This window comes from Capricornis sumatraensis, chromosome 20 (assembly GCF_032405125.1).
Source record: "Capricornis sumatraensis isolate serow.1 chromosome 20, serow.2, whole genome shotgun sequence".
NCBI lineage: Eukaryota > Metazoa > Chordata > Mammalia > Artiodactyla > Bovidae > Capricornis > Capricornis sumatraensis.
Genome location: NC_091088.1, coordinates 54,303,447 through 54,324,768, shown reverse-complemented (window position 1 = coordinate 54,324,768; position 21,322 = coordinate 54,303,447). Strand labels below are relative to the sequence as shown.

The following is a 21,322-nucleotide window of genomic DNA, read 5'->3' as shown; positions in this document are numbered from 1 at the left end:
TTGAACTCTAGCTCGCCTGGCTCCTCTGTCCATGGGATTCTCCAGGCAACAATACTGGACTGGGTTGCCATTTCCTCCTCCAGGGAATCTTCCTGATCTAGGGATTGAATCTGGGTTTCTTCCTTGCAGGCAGATTCTTTACTCTCTGAGATACCAGGTAGGAGCTGGGAGCTGGAGTTAAAGACTCTGGGGTTCAAACCAGGCTCTGACCATCACTAGTTGTGTGACCTTGGGAAACAGGCCTTGTAGCTGTCCATAAAGATTGTCCATCCACAGGTTCAGACTTTTTTTTTTTTTGCCTCACAGCAGGGCAAATAGGATCTTAATTCTCCAACCAGGGATCCATCTCAAGCCCCAGCCACTGGAAGCCCAGCATCTTAACCACTGGACTACCCAGGAAGTCCCTTGACAAATTTTTAAAGTCCAATTGTTTTGCATTTATATGTGTGATGACTTAATGGAGATCAATTATTACTGCCATTCCATGACTTCAGCTGGAAGTTTCAGAAGCATTATTTCAATGTATATTATTCCCTGCAAGAGAAGTGCAATAATGCCATGGCATGGATGAGAAAAGTGAAGCTCAAAGAGGATTTGTTCAGAGACACGATTCTGAAGTGGCAGGGACCTAACTGAAACTCAAGTCACCTGATTTCCGTCTCAGCATTCTGTGCTCAACAGCCCTCCTCACAAGGTTCACAGGAGAAACAACCAATAAAAATGCAAAAATATTTAATCATTGGCAATAAATTGACAACAGAAGACAGAATAGCAAATACACAGAAACTTCATCAATACAAAACACACAAGTTACGGAATTAAAAAACAAAACAAAAAAAAACACCTAACTGCTTCTCAGGACTTTTGGCCCCTTCACTACCCAGTCCCTCAGGGAATGAGGCCTCCCCAGGGGGGAGCTCCAAGAGTCCCAGATTCATGGACTCTCAAGGTGACCACTGAAGGTTCAAAGCTGGGATTGGAACCTCTCATGGGACAGGGGTTCCTGTAACTACAGAAGTAGAAACCGGTCCATGGTCTGTGGTGGTGGTTAGCGACCAAGGCAGACACGGACTCCAGTCTTTTCCTGGGAGGTTCTTAGGGCAACGCATCCCGCCGGAATACCGCTGGTTCCCGGGGACTCTTCCTGGTCTTTGGGGAAAGGGTGCCTCAGGCACCAGCGCATACAGGCGGAGGCTGACAGACCCCCTGCTTCAGTGAGACCACGGAGGAGGGCGGCGCCCGCAGCCAGGCGCTCTGAGCGCTCCGGGTCCAGACGCAGCGGCGGCGGCATCACAGACAAGGTTCCGCGCGCGCCACCAGCCGCAGGTCCCACGCGAGCAGGCGCAGGAGGTGGAAGATGACGGTGGCTTCGTGGCACCGAGGCGAGTCCTGCAGCCCGGGAAGGAGGCAGCGCGGGGCTGAGTCAGGACTCTGCTTCCCGTGAGACAACCCCACTCCAGACCCTCAGGGCGCAAGCCCGGCCGCCGCCCCGTCTCCACCTCCCGCGGTCCTCCCTGCGGTCCAGCCCCGCTCGCGCCGGCTCCACTCACAGCTCGGCGAGTCTTGGGACGCCTCCCGGGCCGCCGCGGGGACCTGCTCCAGGAGCCTGGCCGGGCCAGCTCGAGCTGGAGCGGGGAAGGAGGTCAGCGAAGGCGGTGGAGACCCGAGCCTCCCGCCCCCTCCCCGCTGACTCGGGCCCTCTCCCTTCCGGCCGCAGAGCAAAGCAGGCAGGATGCGATTCGGGTCCGTGCCCGTTTCCGGGCTCAGTGGGACAGCTTCGCAGTGCGGGTCGTGGCCCTGAGACCAGGGGCGCCGAGCGAGCCGGGAGCGGCGCGGGGCCAGGCCGCCGAGCACTCACGCAGGCCGCCGCGTCCCGCCCCGCGGCCGCCAGCAGCTCCAGGGTCTGCCCGACGCCGGGGAAGAGCTCGGGGCTCGGCAGGCTGCTCAGCACGGCCCGGGCGTCGGCGAGGTCGCGGGCCACCCGGCGGAGCATCGCACAGGACTGCGGGGACCGGGCTGGAGTTAGACGGGGCGGCGCCCGAGCCGCCCCCCACCACACACACAACCCCGCCCGCCTCGGGCCTCACCGACGGCCGGGGAGGGTTCCTCTTCAGGCGGATCGAGCAGTTTTGGGGGCCCCAGCTCAGCGTCTCTTCTTCCTGCGGGACAAGAGCTGGGGTGACGCAGGGCCTCCTGGCCAGGACCCCTGGAGCACTGGGACGTCGAGGATTCCTGGACGTGGATCAGGACTGGTCGGGACGGTGGTGTTTTTCTTGTCCCGAACCAGGCTGCGCTCTGTTGAGTGAGCTGAAATGCACGCGCGCTGTGTGTGCGGAGCCTAAGCCTCGACGTCGAGCCGAGTCCGCCTGGAGGGGGCGTCCCATCTCTGATGTACCTCAAGGTCTTGTATGACCGACCACCAGAGCCTCAGGGAAGGGGTCGGGGTTCACAGTTCTCTACTCTGAGATGCGCCATGCACCTACTAGACTCCAGTTCGCCAGGGCCCCTTGGGACAAAGACTGGCATATCTGAGCCCGGCGGTGCCAGGGGCGGAGGGGCGGGGGCCTCTGAGTATCACTCACATAGTGGTCCCTCAGCGCCTTGACAGCCAGCAGCGCCCGGGGGTCCAAGGAGCGATAGTGTGAGAGGAGGCAGCGCTGAGGCTCAGTCACGTTGGGGTCGGCAGCTACACCCACAGTCACCAAGACCCACAATCCCACGACCACTGCGGCTGCGCCACTCTGCCCCATCTCTGCTCCTGCTGGAGGCAACAGATGTCAGGGAGCCTAAAGAGAAGGCCCTGAGTCCAAGCCCCTGCCTCTGGTTAGACTGGCACAAGGATTGCCACTCACTGTGTGGACGCTGATCACACCCAGGGGAAGAGACAAGGAGGGTCCTGACAGCCCTCCTCCCCTCAGCCTCTCTCCCCTCACTCCTCACCTGCACTGTGGCTTGGGTGCTTGGCACTGCAGCAGGGCCTGTCTTCCACTGGCCTCTGAGTGGTGTCCAGAGTGGTGCCCACCTAGGTCGGCGGTGCCTGCACCCTCCATGGTGGCTTTTAAGTGTTTCAAGTGGGACCAGTGAGCAACCGGGCTTCCCCGGTGCAGGGTAAGCTTTCCCAACGTCAGTTCTGGCCATTGATCGGCCCAGAGGGTTGTAGGCAGGGATGTGAGGACTTTAACCCACAGTGGGGCAATGCCAGCTATGATGCCACCCCAGCTGACTGCCAATACGTCCGGTCCCTTTCTGTATCCTTTCCCTTTCATCACCCTGGGTGTTGTTATCTCTTTTCTATAATGCCGATTAGCTCTTACACAGTTACAAGGCCCTGTTCCAAGGTATTGCTATGTACTCATCTCACTCAGTGTTCCAAAAATGACACTGCAAGAGTTGTTCTATCATACCTCCAATTTGCAGATGGGAAAACCGTGGCACAGTAAGAGGAAGGAACTTCTCCAAGATACGCAGCTCACAATCGGCAGAGGCAGAATTTGAGCCTATCCTCAAACCAGCTTCCAAGCTTGATCTCTAAGCCATAACTATGCCCACCCCATATCTGATTGAGTGCCTCCTCTCTTTCCTCTTCTGTGCTCACTTCATTCTGTTTCTCTCTCTTCCCTCTCTATTCGCCTCCCCTTTTGTCCCCACCTCTTTGGTCCTGTGTTTGTCTCTCTCAGTAACTTCATTTGTTTCTTATTCCTTTTTCTCACTGAGAAATGGAGTATTTCCTGCCATATCAATAGACAAGAGTGTTACAGCCATCAGTGACTCCGGCCCTCCAAAGGTGAATTTCTGAGCCCAGGAAGAAGAACAACATCCGGCAGCCATCAAGCTGTAACCACTCCCTACAGTGAACGCTGGGGAACTCAGGATACTGGCCCTAGATAGCCGAGATGCATATGCAAGGAATGATTTCAGTGAGTCCAGACTCTTCCACCTTTGCACACAAGGAAAAGCGCTAAATTCCTTAACTTGTGGTATCTGATTTTCTTTAATTCACAAAAATACTTCTGACGTTCAGACTACCTACCCCTTGATGCAAATTTCAATGTAATCTGACTCCCTCCCCCACCCACCTCCTCTGAGTAGTTCTCCCAGGACCACTTGAGATGCTGCCTCCTGGACTTAAGTCCTGAAAATTTCCACCAAATAAAATGTAACTCAACTTTTAGGCTGTGCCTATTTTTTAGTCAACATCACAAACATTCAAGTGTCTCTGTGTGTCTCAGTCAGTCTCTGTTTTGGTTTGAAAATAAAATCTACTGGACTTCCCTGGTGGCTCAGTGGTAAAGGATTGCCTGCCAATGCAGGGGACTTGGGTTCCATCCCTGGTCTGGGAAGATTCCGCGTGCTGAGGGACAACAGAGCCCATACGCCGCAACTGCTGAGCCAGTGCTCCAGGGCCCTTGCTCTGCAATGAAAGAAACTATTGCAATGAGAAGCCTGCACGTCGTAACTAGAGAGTAGCCCTCACTCGCTGCAACTGAAGAAGGCCTGCAACAAAAACCCAACAGAGCCAAAATAAAAATAAATAAAAGGGACTTCCCTGGTGGTCCAGTGACGAATACTCTGGGCTCCCAATTCAGGGGGCCTGGGTTCGATCCCTGGTCAGGGAACTAGGTCTCACATGCCACAGCTAAGACCCTGGTGCAGCCAAATAAATAAATAAAAATATTAAATAAATAATAAAACCTACTGCTTTTCCTGATAAAATTAGTAATGCAGGGCCATTGGATAATGCCTCAAAAATAGAGACATGCATAAGGGAGAAAAAAAAAATCTGTAAATTCACCACCCACCTCACCCTGTCTCACCTCACCTCACCCCAGCTCTGGAACAGTTTTTCCAATGTGTAGAAATGTTACATATATTGATTTGTGTGTGTGTTTTCTGATTATCGAAGTAACACGTTCGTTATAAAGATTCAGCCAATTAAAGAAACATACAACTTGGAGAGTTAAAAAAGTCTTTAATCTCACTTTCTGGAGGTAATCTTTTTAGCAGTTAGTTGCTAATCCTCCTTTTTTTTTTTCTTTTTTCCTCTATGAACAATTTCTGCCAAATTGGAGCTTGTCTGTATACAGTTTGGTAGCCTGCTTTTCGTGTCTTACCATTATCTCTCATTTTCATTCCCCCACATCTTTAATTCTACTATATCAGTGAGGTCCCCTGCAGGAAAGATGCCCTAATCAATTTAGGATAATTTGAAGTGGTTTAATACCAGGAGTGTTTACCAAGGGATTGGATGGTAAAGGGAGCAGAGGAGGAGTAGTTCAAGGTCTTGGGGCCCAGCCGGCGTGGGTCTGTCATCTCTAAGCCTGAAGAAAGCGGATAGGGGAGGGAGGAGTTACCTGACCTGGGAGGAAGAGAGTCATACACACAGGTGGAGCAAAGGGAAGTAAATACACTGACTGTATTCTACTTTCCCTCTCTCAGGCCCTATTACTAGGCTCCCCATTGACTGCACTCAGCAGAAGCCAAAGGCCAGCTTCTGGGGCCCAGAGGAGGCTAGAGAAGTGGGAAGAATGAACTTGGAGGGGCAGATGGAAGACAATTCGCATGTACCACTAGTAAGCCTTCCAATCTAATGGGATTATTGAATACCCAATCCCAAACTCCTATTGGTGGACATTGATATTCTTTCCAGTCTTGTTAAAATCATGCTTCTTAAGACTAGGGGAGAGAAAGGGAGCGACTTTTTCATTCTTTTAATGGTGTCTGTCATCTGATATTTTACATTTTTCTAATTCACCAATTTTTCTTCTTCCATGTCTTGTGCTTTCAGCGTATACAAAAAATCATCACCACGGTTCCCTAGATTTTCTCCTATACTCCATTACAGGAGTTTTATAGTTCTGCACTTTACATTAGGTCTATGATATATTTTAAGTTAATTTTTGTGAAAATGTGCAAAGTCTGCATCTAGGTTTATTTATTTATATTTATTTTTGGCCACACCCTAAGGCATGCAGGATTTAGTTCCCGGACCAGGGACTGAAACTTCGCCCCCTGTAGTGGAAGCTCGGAGTCTAAACCACTGGGCCACCCGGGAATTCCCTATCCAGTTGTTTCAATACCATTTGTGGGAAGATTATCCTTCCTTTACTGAACTGCCTTTGGTCCTTTCTCAAAAATCAATCGACTGCATTTGTGTGGGTCTATTCCTGGGCACTCTCTTCTGTTACATTGATTTATTTATCTTTTCACTAATAACAGAGTCTTGATTATTGTAGCTTTATAGTTTAAGTCTTAACATGACAGTGTCAGTTCTCCAATGTTATTCTTCTCCTTTAATACTGTGAAAGCTACTCTGGGTCTTTTGAATTTCTGTTTAACTTTCACTTTGTCAATATCCACAAATTAACTTGCTGGAATTTTGGATTGCATTGACTCTATAGATTAAGTTAGGAAGAACTGACGTCTTGACAATATCGAATCTTCTTATCCATATTCATAGAAGGGTTCTATTTTTTTCTCTCATCAGAGTTTTATAGTGTTTCTCATACAGATTTTGTTTATATTTTGTTAGATTTGTATTAATACTGAAGTATTAAATTTTGAGGGATGCTGAATGTAAATGGTATCTTTAATTTCAAATTCAAATTGTTCATTGAAAGCAATAGGCTTTCGTGTATTAACCTTATATCCTGCCACCTTGCTGTAATCGCTTATTGATTCAGAAATGGTTTTTTTTTCCCCCCAGATACATGTTTAAAGACATAAAATTAAATACACAGGACTATTAAGAAAACTGATTATATTGAAACACAGTTACCAAAACATTAGAGTAACTTTGCAATAAGTGATACATATGCCTAATGATCTAAGTACAAGATAGAGCAACAGGTTTAACAACTACTATACTTTGAGGTACTGATAGGAGTAAATGATATTGTGAGACGTGTGCCATATCTGTAAAATGCTATGAAATATCTGTGCCTTCTTTGATGACAAAGTCACAACTTCTGCTAATATTATTGTAGCTTGTTGCTTATATTCATAAGGGAAAGAAATGCTAAATTTCAGTTAGAGGTTAGTGAAGAAGATGTACCTTCCTCCCATGCAAGTTCACCCTTCCCTGAATCCTACTGTAGGGTGGCTCATGAACCCCAGGTTAAGCTGGGCTTTAACCAGAATGAAGTAGATCTATGTGTCCTGACATGGAAAAATCTTCAAGACATAGAGTCAAAAAAGGAAATTGTTCAGAACAATGCACACGTTGTGACACTCCCTGTGTTTAGAAATACTCATACATGCAAAAGCAATTCACTGGGGAAAAGAGCCCTTTCAAAAACAGTGCTGGGCTTCCTTAGTGGCTTAGTGGTGAAGAACCTGCCTGCCGATACAGGAGACACCTGGTTCAATCCCTGGTCTGGGAAGATTCCACATGACCCAAGCCAACTAAGCCTGTGCACAATTTTTGAGCCTGTGCTCTGGAGCCCAGAAACTGCAACTATTGAAGCCCCCACTGAAGCACCCTAGAGCCTCTGCTCCGCAGCAAGAGAACCCACCACTATAAGAAGCCCATGCACTGAAATGAAGAGATCTCACTTGCTGCAACTAGAGAAAGTCCGTGAAGTAATGAAGACCAGACCCAGCTAAGAATAAGTAAATTAATTAACTAAAAAAACAATGCTGGAGTAATTGGACATCCATAGGCCAAACAATGAACGTTGATCTAAAACTCACATGAAAATAAAAATTAACTCAATATGGAGCACTGACTTAAATGTAAAACATAAAGCTATAGAAGTTAGAAAAATTTAGGAGGACCATCTTCACGGTCTAGAGGTGGACAAAGGGATTAATCCATAAAAGGAAAATTGATCAACTGAACTTGATCAAAAATTTGCTCTGTGAAAGACCATGTTAAAAAGACAGGACTTCTCTCGTGGTACAGTGGATAAGAATCCACCTGCCAATCCAGGGGACATGGGTTCGATCCTGGATCTGGGAAGATCCCACATGCCTGGGAGCAAGTAAGCCTGTGCTCCACAACCCCTGAGCCCATGCTCTAGACCCAGTGAGCCACAACTACTGAGCCCAAGTGCTGCACTTCCTAAAGCCCGTGTGCCTAGGGCCTGTGCTCCACAACAAGCCACCGCAATGAGAAGCCAGAGCATGCAACCAGAGAGAGCCCTCGTGAAGCAATGAAGACCAGCACAACCAAAAATAATTAATGAAAAAAGAAGAGAGAGGAGCTAAAGACTGGGAGAAAATAACTGCAAACCCCCCATCTGATGAAGGACTAGTATCTTGAATAGATAAAGAACTCTCAAAACTCAACAGCAGAAAAATTAAACAATCCATTTGGGAAATGGGCAAAAGACATTAAGAGACATTTCACTAAAAGAGTGAAAGTTGGGAAATAAGTATATGAAAAGATGTTGGACATTATTAGCCATTCAGTTCAGTTCAGTTCAGTCGCTCAGTCATGTCCGACTCTTTGCAACCCCATGAATTGCAGCACGCCAGGCCTCCCTGTCTATCACCAACTCTTGGAGTTCACTCAAACTCATGTCATTAGAGAGATGCAAATTAAAACCACAATGAGGCTCTTTCAGCCATCTTGGACCCTGTGAAGGCCTGCTGGGAACGGGACTTCTAAAACGACAAATATGTCTGGAAGGCTGTGGTCCAAGGCAATTTTTGCTGGCTATAAACGGGGTCTATGGAACCAAAGGGAACACACTGCTCTCCTGAAAATTGAAGGTGTATATGCTCGAGATGAAACTGAATTCTATTTAGGCAAGAGATGTGCTTATGTGTACAAAGCAAAGAACAACACAGTAACTCCTGGTGGAAAACCTAACAAAACCAGAGTAATCTGGGGAGAGATCACTCGAGCTCATGGAAACAGTGGCATGGTTTGTGCCAAATTCCGAAGCAACCTTCCTGCTAAGGCCATTGGACACAGAATTCGTGTGATGCTGTACCCTTCGAGAATTTAAACTTCTTGAAAATAAATAAAAGTGTGGATCTGTAAAAAAAAAAATAAAATAATAAAACCACAATGAGATACCATTATATGGCTATCAGAATGCCTAAAAAAATAGTGATAACATCAAATGCTAGTGAGGATACAGGAAACTGATCACTCATTGCTGGTGTAAATGCAAAATGGTACAGCCCCTCTGGAAAACAGGGTTGGTCGTTTCTTAAAAAACTAAACATGCGGGGCTTACCTGATGGTTCAGTGGTAAAGAATCTGTCTCCCAATGCAGGAGACATGGGTTCAATTCCTGGCCTGGGAAGATCCTACATACTGTGGAGCAACTTAGCCTGTTAGTTGGTAATTGGTAAAGGAATACATATCATTTAATAGAGTGTTATTAAATGATATGTATTCATTTACTAATTATAAAACTATTGTTCATTTGCTATTGAAAATTGGAATTGCAGACATGTTTTTCTCAACCATTGTTAACAATAATTATAGCTGATACATACTGAGCACTTCCTGAATGAAGAATCCCATGGACAGAGGAACCAGGCGGACTACAGTCCATGGAAACACAGTCAGACATGATTGAAGCAACTTAACATGCACACACACGAAATAATACTCTAGGGAAGACAGAATTTTTCTAAGACCCAGATGAGGAAAAAGGCCGCAAAACAGAAGGGAGGGATATTTGTGCAAGGAAAGAGGAAGAAAAAGACAGTGAGAGCCGACAGGATGTAATGGCAGAAGAGTGTGATGGAAGAGCAGGTATTAGAAACCCTAGTGTGAGCTCCTGGAGGGCAGGCACTTGCATTGGTACCTCTGCCAAGCTTGCCGCGTCCAATTGAAGGCAATGGTGTGTTTTCAGTTCATCACTAGAGAGCAAAAGAAAGATCAACACACAGAAAATACAGAGTCCAGAATGCAAACAGTAGCAATTGGCTCAGGAGCAAGGGTCAGGCAGAGTCATCACTGGCACTGGCCCAAGATGGGTAAAGTCCACACATGCTGGCCACTGGCCAGCACTGACGTTGGGAAAGCTTACCCTGCACCGGGGAAGCCCGGTTGCTCACTGGTCCCACTTGAAACACTTAAAAGCCACCATGGAGGGTGCAGGCACCGCCGACCTAGGTGGGCACCACTCTGGACACCACCCAGAGGCCAGTGGAAGACAGGCGCTGCTGCAGTGCCAGGCACCCAAGCCACAGTGCAGGTGAGGAGTGAGGGGAGAGAGGCTGAGGGGAGGAGGGGTGTCAGGACCCTCCTTGTCTTTTTCCCCTGGATGTGATCAGCGTCCACACAGTGAGTGGCAATCCTTGTGCCAGTCTAACCAGAGGCAGGGGCTTGGACTCAGGGCCTTCTCTTTGGGCTCCCTGACATCTGTCGCCTCCAGCAGGAGCAGAGATGGGGCGGAATGGTGCAGCCGCAGCAGCCGTCGGGCTGTGGGTTTTGGTGAGCCCGGCACTGCCTCCTCTCACATTATCGCTCCTTGGACCCCCGGGCGCTGCTGGCTGTCAAGGCACGGAGGGACCACTATGTGAGTGATGCTCAGAGACCCTGGTCCCCCACGGACCCTCCGGCCCCGGGCCCTCCAGGCTCAGAGACACCAGTCTTTGGCCCGAGGGGCGCTCATGTTCTAGCGTCCAGCAGGCACACCACTGATTTCAGGGTCCACAACTGTGACTCTGACGTCTTCCCGGGTGTCCCGTGGTCGGCTCACATACGGCCTTGGTGAGGGTCACAGAGGGGCGCCCCCTCCAGGCGGACTTAGCTCACGTCGAGGCGCCGGCTCCGCATCGGAAGGCGGGAGCTTTACAGGTCCGCACAATTATCAGAGCGCAGCCTGGTTCGGGACAAGAAAAACACCACCGTCCCGACCAGTCCTGATCCACGTGCAGGAATCCTCGACGTCCCAGTGCTCCAGGGGTCCTGGCCAGGAGGCCCTGCGTCACCCCAGCTCTTGTCCCGCAGGAAGAAGAGACGCTGAGCTGGGGCCCCCAAAACTGCTCGATCCGCCTGAAGAGGAACCCTCCCGGGCCGTCGGTGAGGCCCGAGGCGGGCGGGGTTGTGTGTGTGGTGGGGGGCGGCTCGGGCGCCGCCCCGTCTAACTCCAGCCCGGTCCCCGCAGTCCTGTGCGATGCTCCGCCGGGTGGCCCGCGACCTCGCCGACGCCCGGGCCGTGCTGAGCAGCCTGCCGAGCCCCGAGCTCTTCCCCGGCGTCGGGCAGACCCTGGAGCTGCTGGCGGCCGCGGGGCGGGACGCGGCGGCCTGCGTGAGTGCTCGGCGGCCTGGCCCCGCGCCGCTCCCGGCTCGCTCGGCGCCCCTGGTCTCAGGGCCACGACCCGCACTGCGAAGCTGTCCCACTGAGCCCGGAAACGGGCACGGACCCGAATCGCATCCTGCCTGCTTTGCTCTGCGGCCGGAAGGGAGAGGGCCCGAGTCAGCGGGGAGGGGGCGGGAGGCTCGGGTCTCCACCGCCTTCGCTGACCTCCTTCCCCGCTCCAGCTCGAGCTGGCCCGGCCAGGCTCCTGGAGCAGGTCCCCGCGGCGGCCCGGGAGGCGTCCCAAGACTCGCCGAGCTGTGAGTGGAGCCGGCGCGAGCGGGGCTGGACCGCAGGGAGGACCGCGGGAGGTGGAGACGGGGCGGCGGCCGGGCTTGCGCCCTGAGGGTCTGGAGTGGGGTTGTCTCAGGGGAAGCAGAGTCCTGACTCAGCCCCGCGCTGCCTCCTTCCCGGGCTGCAGGACTCGCCTCGGTGCCACGAAGCCACCGTCATCTTCCACCTCGTGCGCCTGCTCGCGTGGGACCTGCGGCTGGTGGCGCGCGCGGGACCTTGTCTGTGATGCCGCCGCCGCTGCGTCTGGACCCGGAGCGCTCAGAGCGCCTGGCTGCGGGCGCCGCCCTCCTCCGTGGTCTCATTGAAGCAGGGGGTCTGTCAGCCTCCGCCCGTATGCGCTGGTGCCTGAGGCACCCTTTCCCCAAAGACCAGGAAGAATCCCCGGGAACCAGCGGTATTCCAATGGGATGCGTTGCCCTAAGAACCTCCCAGGAAAAGACTGGACTCTGTGTCTGCCTTGGTCGCTAACCACCACCACAGACCATGGACCGGTTTCTACTTGTGTAGTTAAAGCAACCCCTGTCCCATGAGAGGTTCCAATCCCAGCTTTGAACCTTCAGTGGTCACCTTGAGAGTCCATGAATCTGGGACTCTTGGAGCTCCCCCCTGGGGAGGCCTCATTCCCTGAGGGACTGGATAGTGAAGGGGCCAAAAGTCCTGAGAAGCAGTTTTTTTTTCTTTTAATTCCATAATTTGTGTGTTTTGTATTAATGAAGTTTCTGTGTATTTGCTATTCTGTCTTCTGTTGTCAATTTATTGCCAATTATTAAATATTTTTTTTGCATTTCTGTTGGTTGTTTCTCCTGTGATCATTGTGAGGAGGGCTGTTGATCACAAAATGCTGAGACAGGGAAATCAGATGACTTGAGTTTCGGTTCTGTCCCTGCACAGAAGTGTCTGTTCCACACACATTTCATAGCTGTGTGTCTGGACCAGTTGCTTCTCTTTGAGCCTCAGTTTTTTCATCTATGCCATGACATTATTACACTTCCATTACAGTGAGTAATATACATTGAGATAATGTTTCTGAAGCTTCCAGCTGAAGTCACAGAATGGCCTTAATAACTGGTCTCCATTAAATCACCACACACATAAATGCACAAAAACTGTACTTCTTTCACTTGTACTGACCTGTGGATGGTCAACCATTGTAGCCCAAGTGCAAAGACTGTTTCCCAGGGTCACATAGGTAGTGATCAGAACCAGGTTTGAACCCAGAATATTGTCCTCCAGCTCCAATGCTCCTAACCACTCCCGTGAACTTCCTTTCTAAGAGAAACAGTATTTAGGAATTTTCAGATGAACAGTCAGTTTTCATGATTCATTGTTGTAGGGATATCTTTTCCCCTGATATGCTGTTGCTGTTGCTGCTCCTGCTAAGTCACTCCAGTCGTGTCCGACTCTGTGCGACCCCACAGATGGCAGCCCACCAGGCTCTCCCGTCCCTGGGATTCCCCAGGCAAGAACACTGGAGTGGGTTGCCATTTCCTTCTCCAACGCATGAAAGTGAAAAGTGAAAATGAAGTCACTCAGTCGTGTCTGACTAGTAGTGACCCCACGGACTGCAGCCTACCAGGCTCCTCTGTCCATGGGATTTTCCAGGCAAGAGAGCTGGAGTGGGGTGCCATTGCCTTCTCCAGGGGATCTTCCTGACCCAGGGATCAAACCCAGGTCTCCTGCATTGCAGGCAGACCCTTTACCCTCTGAGCCACCAGGCAAGCCCTAAAAGCAAGCGCTGACCCCGACCTTTCCCCTTGATAGAAGGTACATGCAGTTGACAGAATCTGACCAGAACACTTGTAGGTGCTCAAGGCACATCCTTGCGGTAGCTTTGGAAACATGATTATGCATTGGCGCTCATAGATATTCCCAGATGAGGACTGTGGTCCACCCTCTCCAGGACTCCACACTTTCTGTTGGAGAAGTGCATTCCCTCCAAGTCCAGATCTAGCCACACTGGGGCTGTTGAGTGCAGTAGTTACTCGTCTGCTGTCAGACAAAACTCAGTTCACATCCTGCCCTCACTAGCTATTTGCTGTGTGACCTTGAACAACTTTCTTAACCTCTCCGAGTCCCTTCAATATCTTCTGTATTTGAAATGTAGGTAAGCATGGATGTCTTTGGATGCTATCACGAGCAAGACCACATTGTAGTAGAGACATAGACAGGATCACAAAAGGAGGAGGTTCTCTCTCTTTTCCTTTTGCACTGACTGTTCCCTTTTCTTAGAAGGCTCCCTCTCAGATCTCCACAGAGCTCCCTCCCTCACTTCCTTTAGGGCTGTCCTCAAGTGTCATTTCATTACCTTATTAGTGCAACTTTCTTTTCCATTCTACTCTCGACCCTGGCTCATTTCTTTCATTTTCCATTATCTGATGTTATCTAACATAATACATCCCACATGCCTAATCCCCCCATCCCATACTCTCTGGTACCTTTTTCTTGTAAATGGCTCTGTGAAGGATCATTTTATGTCTTTCATTTTTTTCAATCCTGTTTTCTTGGCACCTTAAAAAGAATCTGACCCAAAGTGAAGAGTAAATAATTACTTAGTGAATGAAGGCATTTTTCTCAAACCCATCTGATTTCTCTGAAGTCTTAGTCACACCCCAATCTCATAGCAGATCCTCCTATTCCTGGGTCCCTCTGTGCCTGAAAATCAGAGAACAGGTTAGTGCAGACTCCACCCCTCCCCCATTCTGTCACTATCCATAGGTGGGGAGGAACTGGTCTCAGTTCTAGAGTGTTTTTGCCTTTCTGACTCCCTCTCCCCACCCTCAACAGCACCCTTGGATCTTCTCTCATCCTCTGAACAGCCTCCCTCTTGGAAGGTCCATGTTGTTCAAGGTAACACTTTTTACAAGTGCCTTTTCCTGCTATTCCCCACACTGGAGCATCTGCAAAAAAGAAAATCCCTCTGTCCCCTCCCCACCCAGTCCTAAATCAGCCTGGTCTCTGCAGGAGACCCACCCTTGTGGGGCTGAAGCTACTCCAGTCCTGATTTTGTCTCCATTACTCACTTCCTCGGAGGTGAGCACCAATCAATGTCAGTTTCTCTTTCGCTCAGTTGCTCACCTGGCTCACTGGCTCCACCCTGCTCTGGGCTTTCCAGTGTTAGCCTGTAGCTGTGTTTTCACTTTTCCTACATCAGCTGGGATTGCCCAGCTGCACAGGCTAAAAGCTGCACCATGGAGCTCAGGCAGCAGTTACACCTCAGACCAGACAGAGCTGGAAGTTCAGAGACACGAACGGAGCAACGAGCCGAGATCCAGAAGAGGAGGCTGAAGTCAGAGACGCCAGACAAGACTGAGATCCCAGGCAACAGCCTCCGAGTGGACACTTGATCCCCAATTCTGACAGACACCAGAGAGCAGGAATGAAGCTGGGTGAGCCCGCGCATCATTGTCTGGGACCCTCACCTCCCCAGAGCCTGCACCCTCACTCCCTGACGCCCTCCCTCCCCTCACCTTTCTATCCTTCCTTAACCAGACATGGCCCCGGGCTGCACGCTGGTGCTGGTGCTGATGCTGATGACTGTGGTGCTGAGCAGGACAGGAGCAGTTCCTGTGCCCTCTGCCTCCAGGGCCCTCCCACCTGCCAGGGGCTGCCACATGGCCCAGTTCAAGTCTCTGTCCCCTCAAGAGCTGCAGGCCTTCAAGACGGCCAGGGATGCCTTTGTGAGTCTCCCCACCCCTCCTGCAGTGGGTGAGCCCCCAGCCCCCTCCTGTGGGCTCCTAGACCACCTGGGCTGCAGGCGGGTCTGCCCCCCTCCACGGGGCTGACCTCCCCCCTCCCCGAAGTGGGCGATCCCCTGTCCTGCACTGGATGAGCCTCTACCATCCTTTGGGAAGTGAACCTCCCCGCCTCTGTTGCTGGCCATCCTCCGGTCTCCCTGGGGGCCCCCCTCCGTCCCTCCCGCTGTGACCCGACCTTGCCCTTGCTCTCTAGGAAGACTCGCTCTTGCAGAAGGACTGGGACTGCAGCGGCCGCCTGTTCCCCAGGACCCGGGACCTGAAGCACCTGCAGGTGAGTTGGGAGAGTCAGGCCCACCTGCCCTCAGCTGCTCTGGCTGCACAGGTGCCCCTCACCTCCTCCTTCTCTCCCTGCCCTCCCCAGTCCTCTCCCACCGCGTCCCCTCAGCCAACCTCGTGGACTGTGTCTCTCACCTGCCCTGCTTCCCCTCCCTCTGTCCCTTCCCCTGCCCCCCTCACCTGCCCCCTCCCTGCCCCCCCACCTGCCCCCCTCACCTGCCCCCTCCCCTGCCCCCTCCCTGCCCCCCTCACCTGCCCCCCCACCTGCCCCCCTCACCTGCCCCCTCCCTGCCCCCCTCACCTGCCCCCTCCCTGCCCCCCCACCTGCCCCCTCACCTGGTCTCTCTCACGTGCAGCTCTCACGTGTCTTCTGTCTCCTCCTCAGGTGTGGGAGCGCCCCGTGGCTCTGGAGGCAGAGCTGGCCCTGACGCTGACGGTCCTGGAGGCCATGGCTAACTCGTCCCTGGGCCACAGCCTGGAGCAGCCCCTTCTCACGCTGCAGCACATCCACTCCAAGCTCCAGGCCTGTGTGAGTGTTGGGGCCCCGGGCCGCGTCTGGGCTCTGACCGCCTCTGCGTCCCCCTCGGTCCCCGGCTCCGCCTCACAGCCTCACCCCTCTCTCCTCTGCCCCCAGGTCCCAGCTCAGCCCACAGCAGGCCCCAGGCCCCGGGGCCGCCTCCACCACTGGCTGCACCGGCTCCAGGAGGCCCAAAAGAAGGTGAGTGAGCAGAGAAGGCAAACTGATGTCCGGGGCAGCTGGGATCCCAGGCGTGGGAGATACTGAGCCGTCCCCCTCTTCCCTCAGGAGTCCCAGGACTGCCTCGAAGCCTCTGTGATGTTCAACCTCTTCCGCCTCCTCACCCGGGACCTGAAATGTGTTGCCAGTGGAGACCAGTGTGTCTGACCCTGGAGACCCGCCTGCAACCTGTCCCACCTTTTTAGATATTTTTTATGCACCAACTACCTCCACTGAATTATTGGTTCTAGATTCCTATATTTTTATGAAGCCCCTAAATTATATTTATTCTTGTACTTTTTATACAATGTGTGAAAATAAACTATTTGTTCATGACATTGACCTTGTTTATATGTGTCTGAATACGTGACTGCATATGTGGCAGGGGGAATGGGAAGAGAGAACTGAAGAGAATATGAAAGAACAGGGACTGGCCTGGTGGCACAGTGGAAAAGAATCTGCCTGCTAGTGCAGGGAGTGTGGCTCAGTTCCTGGTTTGGGAGGATTTCACGTGCCATGGAGCAGCTAAGCCTGTGGGAGCAGCTCCTGAGGTAGCACTCTACAGCTCACATGCTGTGGGCCCTTGAGGTGCAACTGCTGAAGTACATGCACGCAGGGCCTGTGCTGAGCCACAGAGAGACCACTGCAATGAGCAGCCCGTGCACTGAAACAAAGAGTGGCCCCTGTTTTCTGCAACTAGAGAAACCCTGCATGCAACAATAAAGACCCAGTGCAGCCAAAAATAAAGAAGTAAGTCATGTTTAAAAAGAGACTATAAAAGAATGAATGAGCAAGGAGTGCAAGAATCACTAAGGATTTTTCCAACCACCACAAGGGGAGATTTTATTGCACCACAAGCTGTCATTACATTAAGAAATAAGATGTCTAGAGGTGGCTGGGTCTGGGTCAGATCAGTGGGACAATGTCTTTATCATGGACCTACAGTCTGTATCTGTATGTCTAAGGATATGTGTTAAAATTGTGTTTATGGTTCATTCACCCCAACTACCTGTGGTTCTGAATGTGGGATGGCTTGTCAGATTGGAGATTTGCTGGGAGAATTATCACAGAGGAAGTTATCATCAAAAACTATTTAGTTCCACTGTGAGCATTGTTCTATGTATACAACTGTGTTGGCTACAAATCATTTTGGTTTCTGATCTATGTGTCTTTCATTTCCTTTTCTTGCCTTATTGGAATGGATAGGACTGCACTATTATGTTGAGTAAGTAGGGTGAGAGAGAACATATTTGCCTTCTTCCTGATCTTAGGGGGAAAGCATTCAGTTTCACCACTGAGTGTAAATGTCAGCTGTAGGGTTTGTTTGTTTGTTTGTTTTTTGTAGATGCTCTTTTCTTTCTTTCTTTTTTAAAAATTTATATATTGATTTGGCTGTGCCAGGTCTTAATTGCTGCATGTGGGATCTAGTTTCTTGACCAGGGATCAAACCCTGGCCCCCAGCATTGGGAGCATGGAGTCTTACACTGGGCCACCAGGGAAGTCCCAAGATGCATTTTTTTTTCAAGTTGAGGAAGTTCCTTTTCATTCCTATTTTTTCTAAGAGTTTTCAAAAATCATAAATGAATGTTTGTGTTTGGAAAATGTTTTTTCTTCATTGATATGATCATGTGATCTTTTTTTTCTTTAGCCTGTCTTGGTGAATTGTATTGATTGGTTTTCAAATGTTGAACCAATCTCGTATGCTTGGAATGAATCCCTTAGGTGGTAGGGTATAATTCTTTCGATGTGCTGCTGAATTCTATGTGCCAACATTTTGCTAAGGATTTTTGTGTCTGTATGCATTACTTTACTTTGTGTAAGATAACAAGTTCAGACTATTCTTTAAGCCAGTCGAGTTAAAACTTACTGTGTGCTCTGCTGTCACTTCAGTCACGTCTGACTCTGCGACCCTATGGACTGTAGCCTGCCAGGCTCCTCTGTCCATAGGATTTTCCAGTCAAGAATACTGGAGTAGGTTGCCATGCCCTCCTCCAGGGGATCTTCCCAGACCTGGGATTGAACCCCCCTCTCCTGTGTCTCCTGCATTGCAGGAGAATTCTTTATTGTTGGGCCACCAGGTAAGCCCAAAGCTTACTGTTACTTGCAGCCAAAAGCATCCTTAAAGATACACGTGGAAATGAAAGGCAGGTTTCCCACAGAGCTGACGAATTCTGGCTGCATGAGATTGTTATGCCTCCACCATACCCAAGACTGTCATTGATTCAAAGCTGCAAAGAGCCCTCATAATCAGTATCCATGGAAGCGGGGCAGAAGATGAATAACCTGGAGCTACAATCCAGGTGAACAGGCTCTTCTGCCTACCCCAGTCTCTATGACATCACTATTCCTTCAAACCTCTGTTTCTTGAAAGTTTCACTCCAACTCTTTCAAGTCTTCTCTGCTTCCTCTTATCAGTGACTCCGTCACGTCTTTTTTCTCTCTCCAAACAGATTGCTTTGCTCTCTTCCTCACAGAAGCGACCAGGTAAAAATTCCACATCATCTATACCACACCCTACCTGTCCCCACCCTCCTCTTGCTTCCCCATCAAGATCAGTGAGCCGCCTTTCTTCCTAACTTGGACCAGTGCCTGACCCTGTTCCCTCTTATGTCCTTCCTCCATAAATTATCCTTCTCTTAGCCTCCATTTTCTAAAACTTCCTTTCTACAAGTACCCGCCCATCGGTAGTCTCCTCTTTGATTAAATCCCTTTCTTAATCTGTCCTCTTTTCTGCAACTGTTTCTCCATCTCCCTTTACCGGCTCCACCTCTTTCTCGACTCCAGGTCTCTGTAACCCCTACCATCGGCTTCTGTTCCCAGATCTGCACTCCCCAACAACAATCTCCTTACAGCTAAATCCTGCATTACTTCTCCAGTTCTCACCCTAGAAGACTTCTCAGCAACAGCTAACCCATTCCTCAGTAACTCCTTCTTGTAACTCTCTCCTACTTTGACCTTCGTGATACCACGCTCTTCTTGTCTTCCTTGCACGTCTGCCTGCTTCTTCTCAGTCACATTTTCTGGTTCTCTTTCTTCTTCCATATCTCTTGAATACTGGAGTGTCTCAGGGGCCTATCCTAGATTCTCATTTCTCTTCTCTATACTCTCTTTGGGGTCTTCTCACAAATCCTCATGGATTCACCAACTATATTCTCATTGACTACTTTTGCATCAGCCTGCTTAAGCTGGGTTATGCTTCAGTAACAAATGACCCTCAAACCAGAGGCTTATAACAACAAAGGTTTATTGCTTACTCATGCAACACAACCGTCGTGAGTAGGCTGACTCTCAGCTTCTCACTGGGATCCAAGATGAAGGTTCAGTTCTATCTTGGACTTTGATGGTCTTAGAGAGAGTAGAGAGACAAGAGCACATGATGGACTAGTCACTGGCTCTTAGAAGTGCTCAGAAATGATACAGATCACTTCACTTCCATACCCATTTCATTGGCCCAAACAAGTGACACAGCCGTGTCTGAGGCCAATTGGGTAGAGATTAATAGTTTCCTACAGAAATGGATTCCTCTCTTTGGAAGGTGAGAAGATATATTTATTTACTTTTGACGTGTGTCTGGTCTTAGTTGTGGTGCAGGGGCTCTCATTTTGCAGAGTGCAGGCTTAGTTGCCACACAGCATGTGGGATCTTAGTTCCCAGACCAGAGATCAAAACCGCATCTGTTGCATTGGTAGGTGGGTTCTTAATCATTGGACCACCAGGGAAGTCCCCGGGAAGAAAATATTTTGAATGATAAGGCAATATAAAACATCTTAAGTTCTTATCTCCAACTCTGACTTTAAAGACAGGATAAATTAGCATTATTATTGTGCATAGAAATCAGCTCAAGTTCAGATCCAAACTGGACCAGCTGATAAGCCAATAGCAACAAAGACTCTGTCCCTAAAAGTTCCCTTGCCATCTTCTGAATAATGGTCCTTAGAAAGGGATTGACTGGGGGAAACTCCTATAAGAAGAGCTAGTCCACAGGGCTGAGAAGGCAGGATCAGTGTCCTCTCTCCATGGTTCTGAACACCACTGACAGCCAGAAGAAGGTGGTTTCTTCCATCACTGGGACCTTGGTGACTGCCTGCTAACTTCTTCAGCACTTACAGATTTTTTAAATGGCATATTGTCATATCACATGTGGTTGGAGAACAAATGGAGCAATCCGACTGTGTGTGAAATGCAAATATGTTTACAGGGTTTGTTTTTTTTTTTCCTTAAATAACAGAAAACTTCAATTCAACTTGCTTAAACAATCAGGACTTTGTAATTTCATACAACAAGAAACCTGATGGTAAGATAGATCAGGAGTTGGCTAATTCAAAAAATCACACTAATGTTATTAATAATTCAAATTCTTCCCATCTTTCAGCCATGCATTTCAGCTGCATCCTCAGGTTTGATCATCTCAGGTCATAAGGTGGCTACCACAGTTCCAGACACTAAATCCTTGGGGCAGAAAAAGGAAAGAATATCCATGTGTCCTGCTTATCACTAAGGAACACCTTTCCCAGAAGCCTCCTAGCAGACTTCCCTTTAACCCCACACCAACAACTCATTAAGAAGAACAAATCCCAGGACTTCCCTGGTGGTTCAGTGATTCACAGTCTGTTTCGCAGTGCAGGGGATGTGGGTTCAATCCCTGTTTGGGGAACTAAGACCCAACATATCTCAGACCCTGTGTGATGCAATAGCTGAGTCTGCAAGTCACAGCTAGAGGCTCATGCACCGCAATGAAAGATCCTGTGGGCCAAAACTAAGACCCGACATGGCCAAAGAAGTAAATAGTTTCCAAAATTTGCAATCCTCTGTGCTGTGCTTAGTTGCTCAGTTGTGTCTGACTCTTTGTGACCCTGTGGCCTGTAGCCCTCCAGGCTCCTCTGTTCATGGGGATTCTCCAGGCAAGAACACTGGAGTGGGTTGTCATGTCCCGGTCCAGGGGATCTTCCCAACTCAGGTATCAAATCAGGGTCTCCCATATTGCAGGCAGATTCTTT

The 21,322-nt window shown here is 50.0% G+C and overlaps 3 protein-coding genes and 1 pseudogene across 3 annotated transcripts; 3 read left to right on the top strand and 1 right to left on the bottom strand.

Moving 5' to 3' along the window:
* Positions 1-1,290: 1,290 nt before the first annotated feature.
* On the bottom strand, positions 1,291-3,050 carry LOC138096802 (interferon lambda-4-like). Its single transcript, XM_068993066.1, has 6 exons — positions 3,023-3,050; positions 2,583-2,758; positions 2,088-2,159; positions 1,859-2,002; positions 1,551-1,625; positions 1,291-1,389 (listed from the first exon to the last, which is right to left on the bottom strand). Exons 1-6 carry the CDS (start codon positions 3,048-3,050, stop codon positions 1,291-1,293), a joined length of 594 nt encoding a protein of 197 aa, XP_068849167.1.
* A 5,519-nt stretch (positions 3,051-8,569) lies between these two features.
* Positions 8,570-8,973, top strand: LOC138096577 (large ribosomal subunit protein eL33 pseudogene; annotated as a pseudogene).
* Positions 8,974-10,047: 1,074 nt separating this feature from the next.
* On the top strand, positions 10,048-11,784 carry LOC138096801 (interferon lambda-4-like). The gene is made up of 6 exons (XM_068993065.1): positions 10,048-10,075; positions 10,402-10,481; positions 10,916-10,987; positions 11,073-11,216; positions 11,450-11,524; positions 11,635-11,784. The coding sequence occupies exons 1-6, from the start codon at positions 10,048-10,050 to the stop codon at positions 11,782-11,784; spliced, it is 549 nt and encodes a 182-aa protein (XP_068849166.1).
* A 3,265-nt stretch (positions 11,785-15,049) lies between these two features.
* LOC138096439 (interferon lambda-3-like) lies at positions 15,050-16,493 on the top strand. The gene is made up of 5 exons (XM_068992639.1): positions 15,050-15,235; positions 15,507-15,584; positions 15,975-16,118; positions 16,224-16,307; positions 16,395-16,493. The coding sequence occupies exons 1-5, from the start codon at positions 15,050-15,052 to the stop codon at positions 16,491-16,493; spliced, it is 591 nt and encodes a 196-aa protein (XP_068848740.1).
* The last annotated feature ends 4,829 nt before the right edge of the window (positions 16,494-21,322 follow it).

What these genes read in the sequence shown, in the direction of transcription:
- LOC138096801 (XM_068993065.1), top strand. Translation starts at nt 10,048, where the DNA reads ATGGAGGGTGCAGGCACCGCCGACCTAG. An exon ending in GGAACCCTCCCGGGCCGTCG is followed by an intron (nt 10,988 to 11,072) that starts GTGAGGCCCGAG and finishes CGGTCCCCGCAG; the next exon opens with TCCTGTGCGATGCTCCGCCG. An exon ending in GGCGGGACGCGGCGGCCTGC is followed by an intron (nt 11,217 to 11,449) that starts GTGAGTGCTCGG and finishes TCCCCGCTCCAG; the next exon opens with CTCGAGCTGGCCCGGCCAGG.
- LOC138096802 (XM_068993066.1), bottom strand. Translation starts at nt 3,050, where the DNA reads ATGGAGGGTGCAGGCACCGCCGACCTAG. An exon ending in AGGCGCTGAGGGACCACTAT is followed by an intron (nt 2,160 to 2,582) that starts GTGAGTGATACT and finishes CTTGTCCCGCAG; the next exon opens with GAAGAAGAGACGCTGAGCTG. An exon ending in GGAACCCTCCCCGGCCGTCG is followed by an intron (nt 2,003 to 2,087) that starts GTGAGGCCCGAG and finishes CGGTCCCCGCAG; the next exon opens with TCCTGTGCGATGCTCCGCCG.
- LOC138096439 (XM_068992639.1), top strand. Translation starts at nt 15,050, where the DNA reads ATGGCCCCGGGCTGCACGCTGGTGCTGGTGCTGATGCTGATGACTGTG. An exon ending in AGACGGCCAGGGATGCCTTT is followed by an intron (nt 15,236 to 15,506) that starts GTGAGTCTCCCC and finishes CTTGCTCTCTAG; the next exon opens with GAAGACTCGCTCTTGCAGAA. An exon ending in TCCAGGAGGCCCAAAAGAAG is followed by an intron (nt 16,308 to 16,394) that starts GTGAGTGAGCAG and finishes CTCTTCCCTCAG; the next exon opens with GAGTCCCAGGACTGCCTCGA.